Here is a 19,212-nt window from a genome sequence, read left to right as displayed (position 1 = left end):
GGAATAGAATCCAGTGATTCTTTTGCGTCTGTCACTAACGCCCCGCCCTCAGGAGTTTGAAGCACGTCACAGTCATTCAATCATTGAATCCTACTCAGAATACCACAGACAAGGTTTAGACCTTCCGGATTCTCTTGAATGCCGCCATCAATTCTAGCTTATACCACGAAGATTCCGATCAAGGGATCCACGAGATAAACAGTTAAGCCTTGTTTGTGGTATTCTGAGAATGATGATGAGTGTCACATAGTCATCACTTTCATCATGTTCTTGGGTGCAAATGAATATCTTAGAACAAGAATAGGCTGAATTGAATAGAAGAACAATAGTAATTGCATTAATACTCGAGGTACAGCAGAGCTCCACACCTTAATCTATGGTGTGTAGAAACTCCACTATTGAAGATACATAAGAACAAGGTCTAGGCATGGCCGTGAGGCCAGCCCCCATGATCTAAGATAGCATAAGACTAAAGATAGCTACCAAGATGAGAATACAATAATAAAAGGTCCTATTTGTAGAGAACTAGTAGCCTAGGGTTTACAAGGATGAGTAAATGACATAAAAATCCACTTCCGGGCCCACTTGGTGTGTGCTTGGGCTGAGCATTGAAGTATTTTCGTGTATAGACTTCTCTTGGAGTTAAACACCAGCTTTTGTGCCAGTTTGGGCGTTTAACTCCCATTCTTGTACCAGTTCCGGTGTTTAACGCCAGGCAGTTTTGAGCTGATTTGGAACGCCGGTTTAGGCCATCAAATCTCAAGCAAAGTATGAACTATTATAAATTGCTGGAAAGCCCAGGATGTCTACTTTCCAACGCAGTTGAGAGCGCATCAATTGGGCTTCTGTAGCTCCAGAAAATCCACTTCGAGTGCAGGGAGGTCAGAATCCAACAGCATCTACGGTCCTTTTCAGCCTCTGAATCAGATTTTTGCTCAGGTCCCTCAATTTCAGCCAGAAAATACCTGGAATCACAGAAAAACACACAAACTCATAGTAAAGTCCAGAAAAGTAAATTTTAACTAAAAACTAATAAAAATATACTAAAAACTAACTAAAACATACTAAAAACATACTAAAAACAATGCCAAAAAGCGTATAAATTATCCGCTCATCAGCAAGCAACCTTGTTCCACCTCGTGGGAATGAGATTTCTGCTACAAGAGAACTTGCAGTTCCTGTTTATACAATGAATTGTATTCTCTTGTTTGTTTTGTGGACCCTAGTTACAGCAATTCCTTGCCAGGACAGGGGTCTAAACATTCACTTTTCAGTCTCACAGCAATTTTCTTGGAGCGTGCCGGTTAACACCCTTTATGAACGGATCATGGAGGATTCAAAGAAGCGAGATCACCGGAACTCAAATGGATTGTTGAAGGAAATATATCGAGTTGAGCTATGTACCCGTCACTTGACAGACTTGGTGGATTCACCTCAGTTTTCCTTGACAGAGGATCAGGAAATGGAAATTGAACAGGACATGAAGGAGCTCACTCATGTTTGTGAAGCTTTTAGAGTTGGACTGGATACACTGGAGCACCAAGTGAGGGAGGCATTCCAGAAGATTATGACGTGCCGAACTGAGGGTCTTGATTACCTTGGCTCATCCAGCTATGCAGATCAATGAAAATGTTGGATTGTTGAGCTTACCAGATGTACAAATTTGCGGAACATGTATATTTTTACATCTTACCAGCTTTTTGGGGAGGAGGAAGAATGAGTAGACGAGCTTAGTTGATAAATCATTTAGCTTCCTTGTTTTGCATTGTATTTATATATCTGTACTTTGTATAAGAAAACATAATCACTTCAAAAATATTTTATGGTTCGGTGGCTTAAAATATATATTTATATATAGCAAGTATTTTCTCACACTTATGTGAGTAAATTTCTAATGCCGAAGGTTCTGTCTGAATGATTTCCTGTTGCTAAGGTTTGGGTTGAAGTTATTAAATAGAGTTTAAAATTTTCATTTGAATGCCTGTATTATGTAAGTTGCATGTTATGTTTCTATTCTCAATGAACTGAATGTGTTGCTTATTCATAAGAAGAATGTATGATGCCTTAAAGAAACATCAGCTCGTGTTTATGAAAATGGAGACAGCCGATAGATTAAATAGAATTTATTCTCTGTTCCAGTGAGGCATGACACATGTGCATTGTGCAATGTGTTCAGATTTAATAATTTGTTTTCAGAAGAAAATTTCTTTCAACAAAATGTTATTATCATTTGTCCAAACACCTGAAACGTATAACAAACTGACAATCTATTATTTGAGTTTAATTTTGATGTATTAGTACATTTACACATTCATCCAATCATGTCTGTTTTATTGGATGGACATTTAAGCTAATTAGATGCACAGTGCATTAAAATTTAAATTCTTATTATTTAAATAAATTGCTTGTGTTCATGATTTGTTCTAATCTTGTCTAGACTCGTGAACATTTTTTGTTACTATGTATATTTCTATATTAAGTTTGTCTCACTATTACAACTATGCCAGAAATACTAGATTTCTAGCATTGTCTAATAATGGAGACAACTTCATTTGGCTCATTGGAAAGCTCAGTACACAAAGCAACAAACATTAGCCGCTTCAGATATACATGTATAAAGAAGAGACAAAAGAACCAAACCATAGACAAGATCATAACAACTGCCACCAGAACAGTTAACAAAAATAACACTGCTTAACAAGGAAGGGTTAATAAACTTTGTGTGTACAACATTATCTCTAGTTTTCTAAGCCTGCAGCAGATCTAACAATATTATATATACTTGTCAGATATGATACAATGCACATTGTTTTTGTTCTTTGTAATTGTACATGCCTGAGTTAATTTACATTATTCTGCCCTTGCATAAATGCAAAAGCTCAGGTCCTTTAGCAGAGTACAGGGAACACTAGTTAGCAAAAAAGGCTATATTCCCCTTCCATGCAAGGCCTGTTGCTCCACACATGCCACAAGATTCCCCATGTAAGCAAAATACAGGCACATTTTTTGGAGGATTATGATTCAGACTGCGAGAATCAAGCCGAATGCCATGGAGTTTTGACATTTGACGGACTTGAATTCAACATCTCTTGGCTGTTTCAATTACACTGCTCCGAAAGCCTTCTTCGGTCGACCTATCTGTTTTGCTAAAATGACAAAATGGCCTGAATTATGGAAATTCAGTTGTTTACTATCTGAACAGCTCTGGGAAAGACCACATTATGAACTTGGCGAAAATGTCGGACTCCAAGAACTCAATATGTGCAGTGCGTCCAATAAGTGTGTTTAAGTTTCTGCCATAGCAAGCCGTGTTGAAGTTGACATCACATCGGATTACCACACGATGGTCAGAGTCACTTTGGATTTGGCCCAACAAATTATTTAGCATCTCATGGAAGATTTTCTCTCTTTTAGAGGAATCCAAGAAAGCCGCTGAACTCGGTTCAATTCTGGCAGAATGATACGGAACATAACCATCCTGAAATGCAATGAGCATGGGAATTATATATCATTTGAAATAATAAAAGAAAAGAGTAGGTAGATATAATCTCCAGATGTTTTGTCTTCATTTGCCTCTGACATAAGAAAATGTATTTTGGGATCTATTAAAAGCCACTGGTTCCGAACAAGCCGTAAATCCAAATGATTTCCCTGTAATATTTGAGTAACAAAGTGCATGCTTAGTCACAATGATGGAACAAGATGGAAAACAATAAACTGCTGAGTAAACACCTATGTATTAAATTGAATCGAAGCAAATTTCTACTTTGTAACAAAATCAGGTAGTATCCAACCTAAAAGTCAAATCACTGACAATTGTCTCACTATTACAACTATGCCAGAAATACTAGATTTCTAGCATTGTCTAATAATGGAGACAACTTCATTTAGCTCATTGGAAAGCTCAGTACACAAAGCAACAAACATTAGCCGCTTCAGATATACATGTATAAAGAAGAGACAACAGAACCAAACCATAGACAAGATCATAACAACTGCCACCAGAATAGTTAACAAAAATAACACTGCTTAACAAGGAAGGGTTAATAAACTTTGTGTGTACAACATTATCTCTAGTTTTCTAAGCCTGCAGCAGATCTAACAATATTATATATACTTGTCAGATATGATACAATGCACATTGTTTTTGTTCTTTGTAATTGTACATGCCTGAGTTAATTTACATTATTCTGCCCTTGCATAAATGCAAAAGCTCAGGTCCTTTAGCAGAGTACAGGGAACACTAGTTAGCAAAAAAGGCTATATTCCCCTTCCATGCAAGGCCTGTTGCTCCACACATGCCACAAGATTCCCCATGTAAGCAAAATGCGGGCACATTTTTTGGAGGATTATGATTCAGACTGCGAGAATCAAGCCGGATGCCATGGAGTTTTGACATTTGACGGACTTGAATTCAGCATCTCTTGGCTGTTTCAATTACACTGCTCCGAAAGCCTTCTTCGGTCGACCTATTTGTTTTGCTAAACTGACAAAATGGCCTGAATTATGGAAATTCAGTTGTTTACTATCTGAACAGCTATGGGAAAGACCACATTATGAACTTGGCGAAAATGTCGGACTCCAAGAACTCAATATGTGCAGTGCATCCAATAAGTGTGTTTAAGTTTCTGCCATAGCAAGCCGTGTTGAAGTTGACATCACATCGGATTACCACACGATGGTCAGAGTCACTTTGGATTTGTCCCAACAAATTATTTAGCATCTCATGGAAGATTTTCTCTCTTTTAGAGGAATCCAAGAAAGCCGCTGAACTCGGTTCAATTCTGGCAGAATGATACGGAACATAACCATCCTGAAATGCAATGAGCATGGGAATTATATATCATTTGAAATAGTAAAAGAAAAGAGTAGGTAGATATAATCTCCAGATGTTTTGTCTTCATTTGCCTCTGACATAAGAAAATGTATTTTGGGATCTATTAAAAGCCACTGGTTCCGAACAAGCCGTAAATCCAAATGATTTCCCTGTAATATTTGAGTAACAAAGTGCATGCTTAGTCACAATGATGGAACAAGATGGAAAACAATAAACTGCTGAGTAAACACCTATGTATTAAATTGAATCGAAGCAAATTTCTACTTTGTAACAAAATCAGGTAGTATCCAACCTAAAAGTCAAATCACTGACAATTGTTGCACTAATAACAAACTAGGAAGACCTAAATATAACTGGACAATTCAAAGAAGGAATGAACAACTGATCTATTATAAAAAATTATCAATTAAGTTACCTAGCTTGTTCTGGGGAATGAACTAAACTGGCGTCTCTGTCCCCACTTTACCCAAACCTAGAATTTCAATTTATTTTACATTAACAAAGTGATTGATTAACAACTAAATAAACAATGATATTGATGGAATCATCAAATGACAGTGTGATCTAGCGAAGTGGGTGAGGCAGAATATAAGGATTCTTTGTGGCGATGAAAAGGGAAGAAAACATCAGCATCACGGTTTCAAGTTTCAACTAACTTGGAACAATAAAATCCTACCTTTGTTAGAACTCACCAAATCATGAAGCAGCTTCTGATTGCGCGAAGGAGGCAGACGGCGACACTCGAAGCAAGAAGACGACGAGCCCCTGAACCTGCTGCTTCTGCCGCCGGCGACGAAGAGCGCAACGAAGGCGCGCGCGACTATGTGCAAGACGATGACGAGACAGAGAGCAACGGTGACGCCACGGTGAGAGAGATGAGAGAGATCGAGCTCCAGGGGGAGAGAGAGAGAGATACGAAGGGGAGGGAAGAACTTGAGAAGATGAAGAAGATTTTTGAAACTCAGAAACAATTTTTTATTAGAAGAATTTGACAAGATGAAAAGAATTTCTGAAACCTAGATTTCAAAAACAATTTTTTTTAGATATATTTTTGTTTTGTTTAATTTTTTAATTTTAAAATTTGATTAATTTAAAAGAATATTTTTGTCTCATCAAATAAAGAAAAGATGTTTAAGTCTTTTTATAAAATTAAATAAATAAATATTTTTTATTTTTATTTAATTAAAAGGGTGTTTTAGTAAAAGTGGTGATATACTATATATTTAAAAAAGAAAAAATTAAATGCTGACGTGAAAAATAAATTCCACATGGTTTATTGTTATTTGTCCATATCTTAAACGTATCGGTACGTATTAATTTATCATCGTACCGTAACAATCACCTATTTAATTTATTATTGAATCTTTTTTATACTCTGGTGTTTTATAATGCTAAGTACGGAAGAAAAGTAGAATTATTCTCACGTAAGAGTTTTTCTTTTTTTTTTCCCTTTAATATTTTAGTAATAATTCTTTTTAATAATATTAATATCATAACGAACCTCCCTGATTTTATGAGAACTCATATTACATAAATATAGAAGTCAGTGAGTTTTAAATCAACCTCTCATATAATGTACATATAGTATAATTATTGTTATGATTTATTTTGTTATTGTAAAATATGATTAGTTTTTAAAATATCTAATATACAAATTAAAATACTAAAATAATAATTTAAATAATAATATAATTTAAAATTCTATTATTTTAGATTTTATATTTTTAAAAAATTAAGTAATTTTTTTCTTAACACTACTATTAAAATTTTTCTCTTTCCATATATATTACTAAACAATTATTTAAAAATTCACTTTCCAACACAATTAGAAGCTGACTCTTATTAATCGATATTCATAGTTAAAAAGTTTTTTTCAATTAATACAGTTGTTACACAAAAAATTAAAGCTAATTTGAAAAGAAGATAAATAATATTCTTTTGAATTGATTTTTAAAAAAAAAACACTAATTTCGTTTAAATCTAAAAATTGATCGTTGTAACGAATATCTAATACAAAAATTTTAAATTGACCATTAAATACCAAAAATTGAATAAAAAATTATTGTGGGGTCAAATTTAATAATCTAATGGGGACAAATAAGTATTATTATCATATATTACTAAAAAAAATTCAAAATTACAGTGGAGGCGCTTGCCCCCACACTGCTACACTTGAAACCGTCCCTGAAACGATTATGTAATAATTTATATAATCAAACTTTAATAATAATATAATCAAACTATATAAAAAATATAATCAAATTAACATGATTCATACATGCATATAATCAAATTTTATATATAATATAATCAAAGTAGACTCATATTTATAATTAAAATATGAATCAAAGAATAAAAGTACCTTGGTTTCTATTCAAGAAAAAATTTAATTTTTTGTTGTGAAAAATGTTGACTGGACTAAAATTTTATAAAGATGATCTAATAAAAAATATCATTTTATAAGTGATGTGACTTTAGGTACAAAAGAATTACCGACCCAGTAGCTTCTTATAATTGATAAGAGTAGAAGCTTTTTTGTACCTTCCATACAGCTTAATGAATTTTCAACTATAAAATTAGGTCATTGAATGAAATTGGGTGTTCCGATCCAAACGCAGCAAATCGTGGATTTCTGCCAAACCGCCATTAAGTGTTCACAAAAAAAAATCATACAATAGCGAAGCCGACTTAACATTATGCATGCAATCTTGAATAGGAAAAAAAAAGGATTAAATATACAAAAAAAATGTTATATGTATCACTATTTTTTAGTATATATTTTTTATTTTTAGCATTGAAAATAATTAATAAAAAATGTGAAGATAACAAATTTTGATTCATATTATAAAAGTCTACACCAAAAAACAGTATAAACATTATTTTTATGTATTAATATGACGTGGGTTAGTTGAATTTCCACCATTTCAAGCTGAAGTCAAAATGGTGTTACTCTATTGCATTAACGACCAAACGTAGGAAATATCCTATGACAATTTTGTGATGTTAGATTAGATCTACCATTCTTCCTTTGCGATGATAATAATTTTTAAAAATAAAAATAAAAACACTTCACTTTTTTCCCTGCTTTTGATGTATATATCTTGTTAATTAGCTTGACAAGCTGGTTTTATACCTTGTAAAGTAGGAAGAGGTTCATGTGGCATTTTAGTAAATATTCGTCCCATTTCATAGGATATCACTTGGTGTGCTACTTTTTTTCATGTGGCAACATATAATTGAGGGGTTTATCAAAAAAAAAAAAAAGAAAGAAAGAAAGAAAAAGAAAGATATGATTGAGGGGTTGCCTCTTAGCTAGGCAGCTTTCTATTTTTCCTAATTATGATTTATCCATATCTATGTATAGAATTATTGGTGGCAAAAGTTCAAGAGGGAAAGAATCAATTTGTTGGTCCAAGACTTTTTTCACAAACAAGCAAGTTAATTTTGCTATTAGTTTTTTTTTAATGTGGTGTATAAGAATAAAGAGATAGAAATTGAATCTAACATGTATAATTTTACGAAAAATTTGTGAAAATGTATGATGTTTTCATAGATTGAATTGCTGGTATGATTTGTAATTTTAAAAATGTTAAATACTAGAAATAAATTATATAAATTTAAGATTGCGCCAAAAGCATATTCATTTTGTGTATTATGTAAAAAAAATTTAGCGACATTACATCACTAATTTTTTTTTATATAATTGTATATAAAAGGTGTAGAATCAATTTTGGTGGATTAGGGTGTGAATTAAGTTTGGCTTAGAACCACTAAAAAATACTTTGAGGTATAGATGGATAGGATGTGAATTGTGTTATTTTTTATTTTTTTTATTTTTAGTATGGTGGACATAGAGATGTAGAAATAATATTGCTTTTGATAGAAGAGTTTTGATAATAAAGAAGTTAAAAAAAAGTAGTAGAATGTATAAAATAGTGGTATGAAAATTGATAAAATAAGAGAAATTAGTGTACTTATGAGTACGAATATTAAATTTAAAATAAATAAAAAAATATAAAATAATCTTTTGATGCATGATTTAATGATTTATGTATTAGTGCAATTCCTCGTTTGAGGTGTTTAGTGCTGTTTGTTTTCTGTATTTTGTTGTTTCATTTTGTTTATAAGTATATTTTTTACAAACTAAGTATTATCATTGACTATAGTGATTGTAATTTGTTTTTTTATAACAATTGTATGAGAAAATAGTTTAAGAGTCATTAAAGTTTTTTTTTTATTGGTGAAAAATTGAATTTCAATCATACAAATGCAATACAAAAATGATGGATAGCCAAATATTTTTAAACTAAGTCTAACTAAATTGCATGTTTATGTAAGCGTACTTTTTTTTTTCTGTCTTTTTTTTTTGGTAGGATGATGAGTTTGAAAAATTTTAAATTAATGTGATGATCAATCATTGTTAAAAATTGTTAATTATAAAATTATTAATTTAATTTATGTTTTCAATTGTTTGTTTAATAATTTTGTTAGTGTACAGATTTTGTTATTAGACCAAAAGTTACACATACCTAATGTGATGAGAACATATTCAGCTTTTGTACAAAAAAATATTTCAAGCATTGGGGATGAATTTGTTTTGCATAGCAAATGTTAATTGGGCCATAAAAGATGTGAAGAGTCCAAAACAAATGCTTCCTTTTGAGACCAACAATTTGTTGGTTCGAAATTGAAGAAAAGAAAGCAGTGGAGCATGATGAGTTCGGTTACCTACTTTTCTTGTAGAATGGAATTCAAAATTAAATTGGTTTAATTACATGTATTGGTAACAGAAAAGAGAAAATTAAAAGTGATTTGATTGCTTTCAATAACTCCACACGTTACTATGCATAGGAGAATGAAAGTGGGATTTAATTAGTTTTAATTTCATTCATTGCATCCAAAGCTTTTTCTCTCTTCTCTCTCCTCTCTCTCTTTGCATTCGGTCATGTCATACAGGAAGGAAGAAAGAAGAAGTTATCAGAAAATTATAGAAGCTATGAAGAAGGAAAAATGCTAGGTTGATGGCCTTTGAGAAAAGAATATCCAAAGCATGGCGTGACTGAGATTTTTGCCACTAAAGGCAAGATGTGAAGAAGAAGCTTCAAGATCTCCATGCCAAAAGTAAAAGCAATCCGTTTCGGTCAGAGAAGAAGATCCTTGAGGTAAAGCTCTTTTCCACTTTTGTTCATCCAAGACAGAAGGTAGCTACTGTAGCAACGTGGAGGAAGAAGCAAAAATGAAACAGATAGAGCTGTCAAGGATCAAGAGTTCATCAAGGGTCAGAATTCTTTCTTGGGGACAAAGTCAAGATGGAAGGCTCAGATTGATGAAGCTTGATGAGAAGGGATAAGAGAGAAGTACATGCATGTTGATTTGCTTTCGGTTTTCCCTCTCTCTTCTCTCTGTCCGAACCGGTCTTGTGTTGGAGAAGAAGATGATGGCTTGGTTGAACCGGTTTCAACCTTGGAAGCTTCTCCTTCTATAATAAGGGTGAACGGCCAAGGGTTGAGACAAGGAGAGTAAGCACAGAGTTCTCATAGCTATCCCAAGCTAACAGAAGTTCTTCTCCTTTCAATGTGTTACATTTTCTTTTCTTTTCTTTAGTTTTGTCTGTCTGAGTCTCATGGTGAAAAATACAAACAGTGTGACGTTTGTAAGAAAAAGCCAATGAGAGGAAAGAGGCAGAGAGGTGCAAAATTAAAGAAAAAGCCATAGATGTCTAAGAGTTCCTTTGTACATCTGTGTTGTATGTCATGATCCTGTAGGGATTCCCTTGCAAGTTGGGTTAGCACTTTGCGGTTGAAAGCTTGGTAGTTGACCAAGTCAAGTTCAGTTTTGGAGATAGATTTTGGACTTGTCCCGGATAAGAATGGGTAGTTCCTAGGGAAGAATTGGTGTATGTAATCAGTTGATTATAGTGAAATTCTGTCACTGTTGTGATGGAGACTAGATGTAGGCTGCATTGCACTTAGCAGCTGAACCAGGATACTTCTTGGTGTGATTCTCTCTTTCTCTTCTACTCCGTTTCTGCTTCTGTTGCATAGGAGATAAAATTGAAAAATATCTCCTAACCAGTTACAAGAAAAAAAATGTCTCTTGACTAGTTATGAGACGAAAAGTAGAAATATCTCCTGAAACAATCTTAAAAGGAAGAAAGTGATACTCAGCAAAAAGGGGCTAAGATTCAATTCTTCTTCTCTTAGCCACTGATTACCATAATAGGATGATGCGTGAGCACCTTATACCCTTTTTCTAGTTGTTTTTACATTCTTTTTAGTTAGATTTTATTATGTTTTAGTGCAAAATTCACCTTTAGATGCTACTTTGAGTTTTTCTTGTATTTATATGATTTTAGGTGAAATTCGAAACAGTTTGTGTGATATATTTTCAAAATATGTGAAAGGCTATTTTGAAGAGTTACATCTCTTTATAGAGTTGTGACTTATTCAAAAGTTATGCCTGTTAAAAGGTTGTAACTATTTGAAAAGTTATGTCTGTTGAAAGGTTGTAACTAGTTGAAAAATAGTGTTTGTTGAATACGTAGCTGCATGTTGCATGTACTCCGTATCTATATATTTCCCTCATTTCATTATTGCTGAATAATCCATCTCAACACTTTTTTTATGCACAAAAGGAAGAATATAGATTATTTTGTAAATTATCATTTAGTGTAAGGCTTGATTGTGTGAGTGCATAAACAAGCTAAGTGTTCTTCATTGTATCCTGCAGAAAATTCGCCAGTAACCCATTTTGCACACCATTGTACATTAGTGGGGGCGAATTAAGCCTAAAAGAAAGTGTGTGTAACGCACGCCTTGAAGAATTATGATATTTGATTCATTAACCCCTTCTCTCTTAACTCACAATCTTTAGGCTTAATTGCTCACCAATAAAACAAAAATGGCCATTGCATCAATTAAGGATACGACGTCGGATTTTGTCAAGTTAGAAAGATTTGATGGTGGAAATTTCATACGATGGCAAAAGAAGATGCACTTCCTTTTCACAAAACTAAAAGTGGCATATGTTCTTACCATACCAAGACCACTAGAAGTTGAAGGGGAGGCCATTGAAGAAACACGAGCCAGGCAAAAATGGGACAATGATGACTATATATGCACCGGGCACATACTCAATGGCATGGCTGATGTACTATTTGATGTCTACCAAAATGTTGGGAGCGTAAAAGAACTATGGGACAAATTAAAGGCAAAATATATGGCTGATGAGCGGATAATTTATATACTTTTTGGCATTGTTTTTACATAGTTTTTAGTATGAATTAGTTAGTTTTTAACATATTTTTATTATTTTTTAAGCAAAGTTCACATTTTTGGACTTTATTATGAGTTTGTGTATTTTTCTGTGATTTCAGGCATTTTCTGGCTGAAATTGAGGGACCTGAGCAAAAATCTTATTCAGAGGCTGACAAAAGACTGCAGATGCTGTTGGATTCTGACCTCCCTACACTCAAAATAGAATTTTTGGAGCTACAGATATCCAAATGGTGCACTCTCAACTGCGTTGGAAGGTAGACATCCAGGACTTTCCAACAATATATAATAGTCCATACTTTACCCGAGTTTAGATGATGTAAACTGGCGTTCAACGCCAGCTTTCTGCCCTATTCTGGCGTTAAACGCCAGAAACATGTTGCAAGCTAGAGTGAAACGCCAGAAACAAGTTACAAACTGGAGTTTAACTCCAAGAAAGACCTCTACATGTGAAAGCTTTAATGCTCAGCCCAAGCACACACCAAGTGGGCCCGGAAGTGGATTTCTGCATTATTTACCTATTTCTGTAACCCTAGTAACTAGTTTAGTATAAATAGAACTTTTTACTATTGTACTATGGGTCTTTTTCCCTATTTTTCGAATTCACATATCATTTGGGGAGGTTGGCCATTTGGCCATGCCTAGACCTTGGTCTTATATATTTTCAACGATGGAGTTTCTACACACCATAGATTAAGGTGTGGAGCTCTGCTATTCCTCGAGTATTAATGCAAAGTACTACTGTTTTCTATTCAATTCATGCTTATTCTTATTCTAAGATATTCATTCACACTTCAATCTGATGAATGTGATGATCCGTGACACTCATCACTATTCTCACTTATGGACGCGTGCCTGACAAACACTTCCGTTCTACCTGCGAAAGCTAGAGTGTGTATCTCTTGGATTCCTAGTCCATGACGCATGGTTGCCTCTCCTAACAACAGATCCTTCCATTCCGTGAGATCAGAGTCTTTGTGGTATAAGCTAGAATCCATTGGTAGCATTCTTGAGATCTGGAAAGTCTAAACCTTGTCTGTGGTATTCCGAGTAGGATCTAGGATGGGATGACTGTGACGAGCTTCAAACTCGCGACTGTAGGGTGTGGTGACAGACGCAAAAGGATAGTAAATCCTATTCCTACACGATCGAGAACCAACAGCTGATTAGCAATGCGGGAAACCGTAGAGGACCTTTTTCACTGAGAGGATGGGAAGTAGCCATTGACAATGGTGACGCCCTACATACAGCTTGCCATAGAAAGGAGTATGAAGGGTTGGATGAAGGCAGTAGGAAAGCAGAGATTCAAGAAGGATAAAGCATCTCCATACACTTATCTGAAATTCCCACCAATGAATTACATAAGTATCTCTATCTTTATTTTATGTTTATTTATCTTTTTAATTATCAAAACTCTATAACCATTTGAATCCGCCTGACTGAGATTTACAAGGTGACCATAGCTTGCTTCAAGCCGACACTCTCCGTGGGATCGACCCTATTACTTGGACGACCCAGTGCAATTGCTGGTTAGTTGTGCGAAGTTGTGAAAAAGAGTGATACTACAATTGTACGTACCAAGTTGTTGGCGCCATTGAGATCACAATTTCGTGCACCAAATTTTTGGCGCCGTTGCCGGGGATTGTTCGAGTTTGGACAACTGACGGTTCATCTTGTTGCTCAGATTAGGTCATTTTCCTTTATTTTCTTTTCAAAAAGTTTTCAAAGATCTTTCAAAAAATAGTTTTTCTTCTTTTTTTCGTTCCTCCCAAAATAATTTTCGGAAAAAAACAAAAAAAATTTATAAAATCATAAAAACCAAAAATATTTTGTGTTTCTTGTTTGAGTCTAGTGTCAATTTTTGTGTTTGGTGTCAATTGCATGTTTTTAAAATTTGTGCATTTTTTCAAAAAATTCATGCATTGCATTCTTCATGATCTTCAAGTTGTTCTTGACAAGTCTTCTTGTTTGATCTTCATATTTTCTTGTTTTATGTCTTTTCTTGTTTTTCATATGTATTCTTGAATTCTTAGAGTGTAAATATTAAAAATTTCTAAGTTTGGCATCTTGCATGTTTTCTTTTTTTGAAAATTTTTCAAAAATAAGTTCTTGATGTTCATCATGAGCTTCAAAGTGTTCTTGGTGTTCATCTTGACATTCATAGTGTTCTTGCAGGCATCATATGTTTTGATTCATAATTTTTATATTTTGAGTCATTTAGTTGTTTTTCTCTCCCCTCATTAAAAATTCAAAAATAAAAAATCTTTCTCTTATTTGTCTCATAAATTTTCGAAATCTTTGGGTTGACTTAGTCAAATTTTTTTAAAAATAAGTTGTTTCTTATTAGTCAAGTCAAGATTTCAATTTCAAAAATCTTATCTTTTCAAAATCTCTTTCAAAAATCAAATCTTTTTAATTTTTTTATTATTTTCAAAAATTTTTAAAATTGATTTTTAAAATCTTTTTCTTAATTTTATTTCATAATTTTCGAAAACTTTACTAACAATTAATGTAATTGATTCAAAAATTTGAAGTTTGTTACTTCTTATTAAGAAAGGTTTAATCTTTAATTTCTAGAATAATATCTTTTATTTTCTTGTTAGTCAAGTAATTAATTTTAATTTTAAAAATCAAATCTTTCTAAATTTCCTTTTCAAATCTTTTTCAAAACAAATTTCAATCAAATCTTTTTCAACCATATCTTTTCAATCATATCTTTTTCAAATCATATCCTTTTTCAAAATCAATTTCAAAATCTTTTCTAACTTCTTATCTTTTCAAAATTGATTTTCAAATATTTTTCAACTAACTAATTGACTTTTTGTTTGTTTCTTATCTTTTTCAAAACCACCTAACTACTTTTCTATCTCTAATTTTCGAAAATCACTAACCCTTTTTTTTCAAAAAAAAATAATTTTCGAATTTCTCTCCCTCTCATCTCTTTCTATTTATTTTATTTATCTACTAACACTTTTCTTCATCCAAAAATTCGAACCCTCTCTTCTCCTCTGTGTTCGAATTTTTCTCTTCTCCTTCTTCTATTCTTTTCATCTTCTACTCACATAAAGGAATCTCTATACTGTGACATAGATGATTCTTCTTCTTTTCTGTTCTCTTTTTTTATATGAGTAGGAGCATGGACAAGGACATTCTTGTTGAAGCAGATCCTGAACCTGAAAGGACTCTGAAGAAGAAGCTAAGAGAAGCTAAGAGAAGCTAAAGCACAATAATCCAGAGAAAACCTTACAGAGAATCTCAAAAAAGAAGGAGACATAGCCGAACCTAACAAAAATGCAAGGAAGATGTTTGGTGACTTTACTGCACCAAATTCCAACTTACATGGAAGAAGCATCTCAATCCCTGCCATTGGAGCAAACAATTTTGAGCTAAAGCCTCAATTAGTTTCTCTGATGCAACAGAATTACAAACTTTATAAACTTCTATCAGAAGATCTTTTTCAGTTCTTATCTGAATTCTTGCATATCTGTGACACTGTTAAGACCAATGGGGTTGATCCCGAGGTCTACAGGCTTATACTTTTCTCTTTTGCTGTAAGAGACAGAGCTAGAGTATGGTTAGACTCTCAACCTAAAGATAACCTGAACTCTTGGGATAAGCTGGTCACGACTTTCTTAGCCAAGTTCTTTTCTCCTCAAAAGCTGAGTAAGCTTAGAGTGGATGTTCAAACCTTCAGACAGAAAGAAGGTGAATCCCTCTATGAAGCTTGGGAGAGATACAAGCAACTAACCAAAAAGTGTCCTTCTGACATGCTTTCAGAATGGACCATCCTGGATATATTCTATGATGGTCTGTCTGAATTATCTAAGATGTCATTAGACCACTCTGCAGGTGGATCTATTCACCTAAAGAAAATGCCTGCAGAAGCTCAGGAACTCATTGACAAGGTTGCAAATAACCAGTTCATGTACACTTCTGAAAGGAATCCTGTGAGTAATGGAACGCTTCAGAGGAAGGGAGTTCTTGAAATTGATGCTCTGAATGCCATATTAGCTCAGAAAAAAATGCTGACTCAGCAAGTCAATATGATTTCTTAGAGTCTGAATGGATTGCAAAATGCATCCAACAATACTAAAGAAGCATCTTTTGAAGAAGAAGCTTATGATCCTGAGAACCCTGCTATGGTAGAGGTGAATTACATGGGTGAAGGCTATGGAAACACCTATAATCCCTTATGGAGAAATCATCCAAATTTCTCATGGAATGATCAACAAAAGCCCCAACAAGGCTTTAATAATGGTGGAAGAAATAGGTTTAGCAATAGCAAGCATTTTCCATCATCCTCTCAACAACAGATAGAGAATTCTGAGCAGAGTCCCTCTACCTTAGCAAACATAGTCTCTGATCTATCTAAGGCCACTCTAAGTTTCATGAATGAAACAAGGTCCTCCATTAGAAATTTGGAGGCACAAGTGGGCCAGTTGAGTAAAAGAGTCACTGAAACTCCTCATAGTACTCTCCCAAGCAATACAGAAGAGAATCCCAAAAGAGAGTGCAAGGCCATAACTGTGAGCAACATGGCCGAACCTAGAGAGAGTGGAAAGGGCGTGAATCCCAGTGAGGAAGACCTCTTGAGACATCCTCTGGACAAAAAGAAATTTCCAATTGAGGAATCTAAGGAATCCGGGCTCATCTAGAGACCATAGAGATTCCATTAAACCTCATTTTACCATTCATGAGCTCTGATGACTATTCATCTTCTGAAGAAGATGAAGACATTGTTGAAGGGCAAGTTGTCCAGTATTTAGGAGCAATCATGAAGCTGAATGCCAAGCTATTTGGTAATGAGACTTGGGAGGATGAGCCTCCATTGCTCATTAATGAACTAAATACCTGGGTTCAGCACACTTTATCTCAAAAAAAAGGATCCTGGTAAATTCTTAATTCCCTGTACCATAGGTACCATGACTTTTGAGAAGGCTTTGTGTGACCTGGGGTCAGGCATAAATTTAATGGCACTCTCTGTAGGGGTGGAAACAGACCAGGCCAGGCCAGGCTTTGCTCTTAACAGGCCTGGCCTGTTATACAGTTGATTGGCCTGAGCTTGGCCTGCAGCCTGTTATAGGTTCCTTATAAAGTACTAGGCCTGGCCTATTATTCAGCCTGGCCTGGCCTGAAGCCTGTTAAAAGGCCTGATAATTTTTTTTACAAAAATAAAAATATTATTTAAAAATTATTTTTTAATAAAAATAGTTATATGTAATATGTCATATATTTAATTTTATAAAAAATTTTAAACTTTTAACATATTTAAAATATACAAAAATATTTATAATAAAATATAATAAATTTAAAATATTTCATAATTTTATTAATAACAAATAATTATTTATATATTTAATTATATTTTAATAGGTCTAGACAGGCCTATAAGGCTAATTAGTAAGCCTGGGCCTGGACTATTAATGTATTAAGGCTTTTAAAAGAGCATGGGCTTGTACGTATTTTATAACAGGCCAGGCCAGGCCAGGCCAAACACAGGCCAGGTTGTAGGCCCCTGGCAGGCCGCCTGGCCTTTTTCCACCCCTAACTCTCTGTAATGGAGAAACTGGGACTCTTTAAGGTATAGGCTGCCACATTCTCATTAGAGATGGCAGACAAATCCATGAAAAAGGCTTATGGACAGGTAGAGGACGTGCTAGTAAAGGTCAAAGGCCTTTACATCCCTACTGATTTCAAAATCCTAGACACTGGGAAGGATGAGGATGATTCCATTATCCTTGGAAGACCCTTCCTAGCCACAGCAAAGGCTGTGATTGATGTGGACAGAGGAGAGTTGGTCCTTCAATTGAATGAGGGCTACCTTATGTTTAAAACTCAAGGATCTCCCTCTACAACTATAGAGAGGAAGCATGAAAAGCTTCTCTCAATACAGAGTCAAACAAAGCTCCCACAGCCAAACTCTAAGTTTGGTGTTGGGAGGCCACAACCAAACTCTAAGTTTGGTGTTGGGAGGTCCCAACAATGCTCTGAATATCTGTGAGGCTCCATGAGAGCTCACTGTCAAGCTATTGACATTAAAGAAGCGCTTATTGGGATGCAACCCAATTTTTATTTATCTATGTTATTTCATGTTATTTTGTTTTTTTTAGGTTGATGATCATGTGGAGTCACAAAAACAATTGCAAAAATTCAAGAAAAATAAAAAACAGCATTAAAAATAGCACACCCTGGAGGAGGAACTTACTCGCGTTTAAACGCCAGTAAGGGTAGTAGAATAGACGTTTAACGCCCAGTCTGGCACCATTCTGGGCGTTAAACGCCAGAAACAAGCACCAGACTGGCGTTAAACGCCAGAAAGAAGTAACAATCTGGCGTTAAACGCCAGAAACAGGTTGCAGCCTGGCGTTTAACGCCAGGAAAGGAATAAAACCTGGCATTTAACACCAAAAACAAGCAGCAATCTAGCGTTAAATGCCAGGATTGCACAGCAAGGGTGTTTTGTACGCCTAATAGGAGCAGGGATGATACATCCTTGACCCCTCAGGATCTGTGGACCCCACAGGACCCCACCTACCCCACCTCTCACTCTCCTATGGCACCTAAGGCCGGAAAAACCTCTAGAAAGAGGAAAGGAAAGGCAATTGCTTCCACCTCCGAGTCATGGGAGATGGAGAGATTCATCTCAATGGTCCATAGCTCAGTAGTAGAGCATTTGACTGCATATCAAGAGAGCCCACTCATGGACCTCAATAATAGCATGAGGAATTCCCTCATCAAGAAATCCCTGAGATGCCTCAAGGGATACATTTTCCTCCATACAACTATTGGGAGCAACTAAGGATAGGAGCACCAAAAGCACTAAGGATCAAGCAACAGAGGCAAGGTAGAGACATAGAGGAGCTCAAGAGCACCATTGGTTCTTCAAGAGGAAGACGCCACCCTCACTAAGGTGGACTCATTCCTTAATCCCCTTGCCCTTATTTTTCTGTTTTTTAGTTTTTGAGTTTCATGTTAGTCTATGTTTTTGTCTTCATTACATGATCATTAGTGTCTAGTGTCTATGTCTTAAAGCTATGAATAATTCCATGAATCCTTCACCTCTCTTAAACGAAAAATGTGCTTAATTACAAAAGAACAAGA

The 19,212-nt window shown here is 34.7% G+C and overlaps 1 protein-coding gene and 1 non-coding gene across 2 annotated transcripts in view; one reads left to right on the top strand and one right to left on the bottom strand.

Annotated features, from left to right (window-relative positions):
- Window positions 1-1,855, top strand: part of LOC107459132 (protein ROH1-like) — a 4,152-nt gene extending 2,297 nt beyond the window's left edge. The window contains exon 3 of the mRNA XM_052251602.1: window positions 1,119-1,855. Coding sequence (XP_052107562.1) covers window positions 1,119-1,627 — 509 coding nt within the window. The 3' untranslated portion in view covers window positions 1,628-1,855. The remainder of the gene's footprint in view (window positions 1-1,118) is intronic.
- A 13,921-nt stretch (window positions 1,856-15,776) lies between these two features.
- Window positions 15,777-15,884, bottom strand: LOC127740753 (small nucleolar RNA R71). The gene has a single exon (XR_008001612.1). It is a non-coding gene; the product is annotated as a small nucleolar RNA R71 (small nucleolar RNA).
- Between the last annotated feature and the right edge of the window lie 3,328 nt (window positions 15,885-19,212).

The sequence above is a fragment of the Arachis duranensis genome, chromosome 7 (genome assembly GCF_000817695.3).
Source record: "Arachis duranensis cultivar V14167 chromosome 7, aradu.V14167.gnm2.J7QH, whole genome shotgun sequence".
NCBI lineage: Eukaryota > Viridiplantae > Streptophyta > Magnoliopsida > Fabales > Fabaceae > Arachis > Arachis duranensis.
Note: the sequence above shows the minus strand (reverse complement) of the source record. Positions and strands in the feature narration are given on the sequence as shown.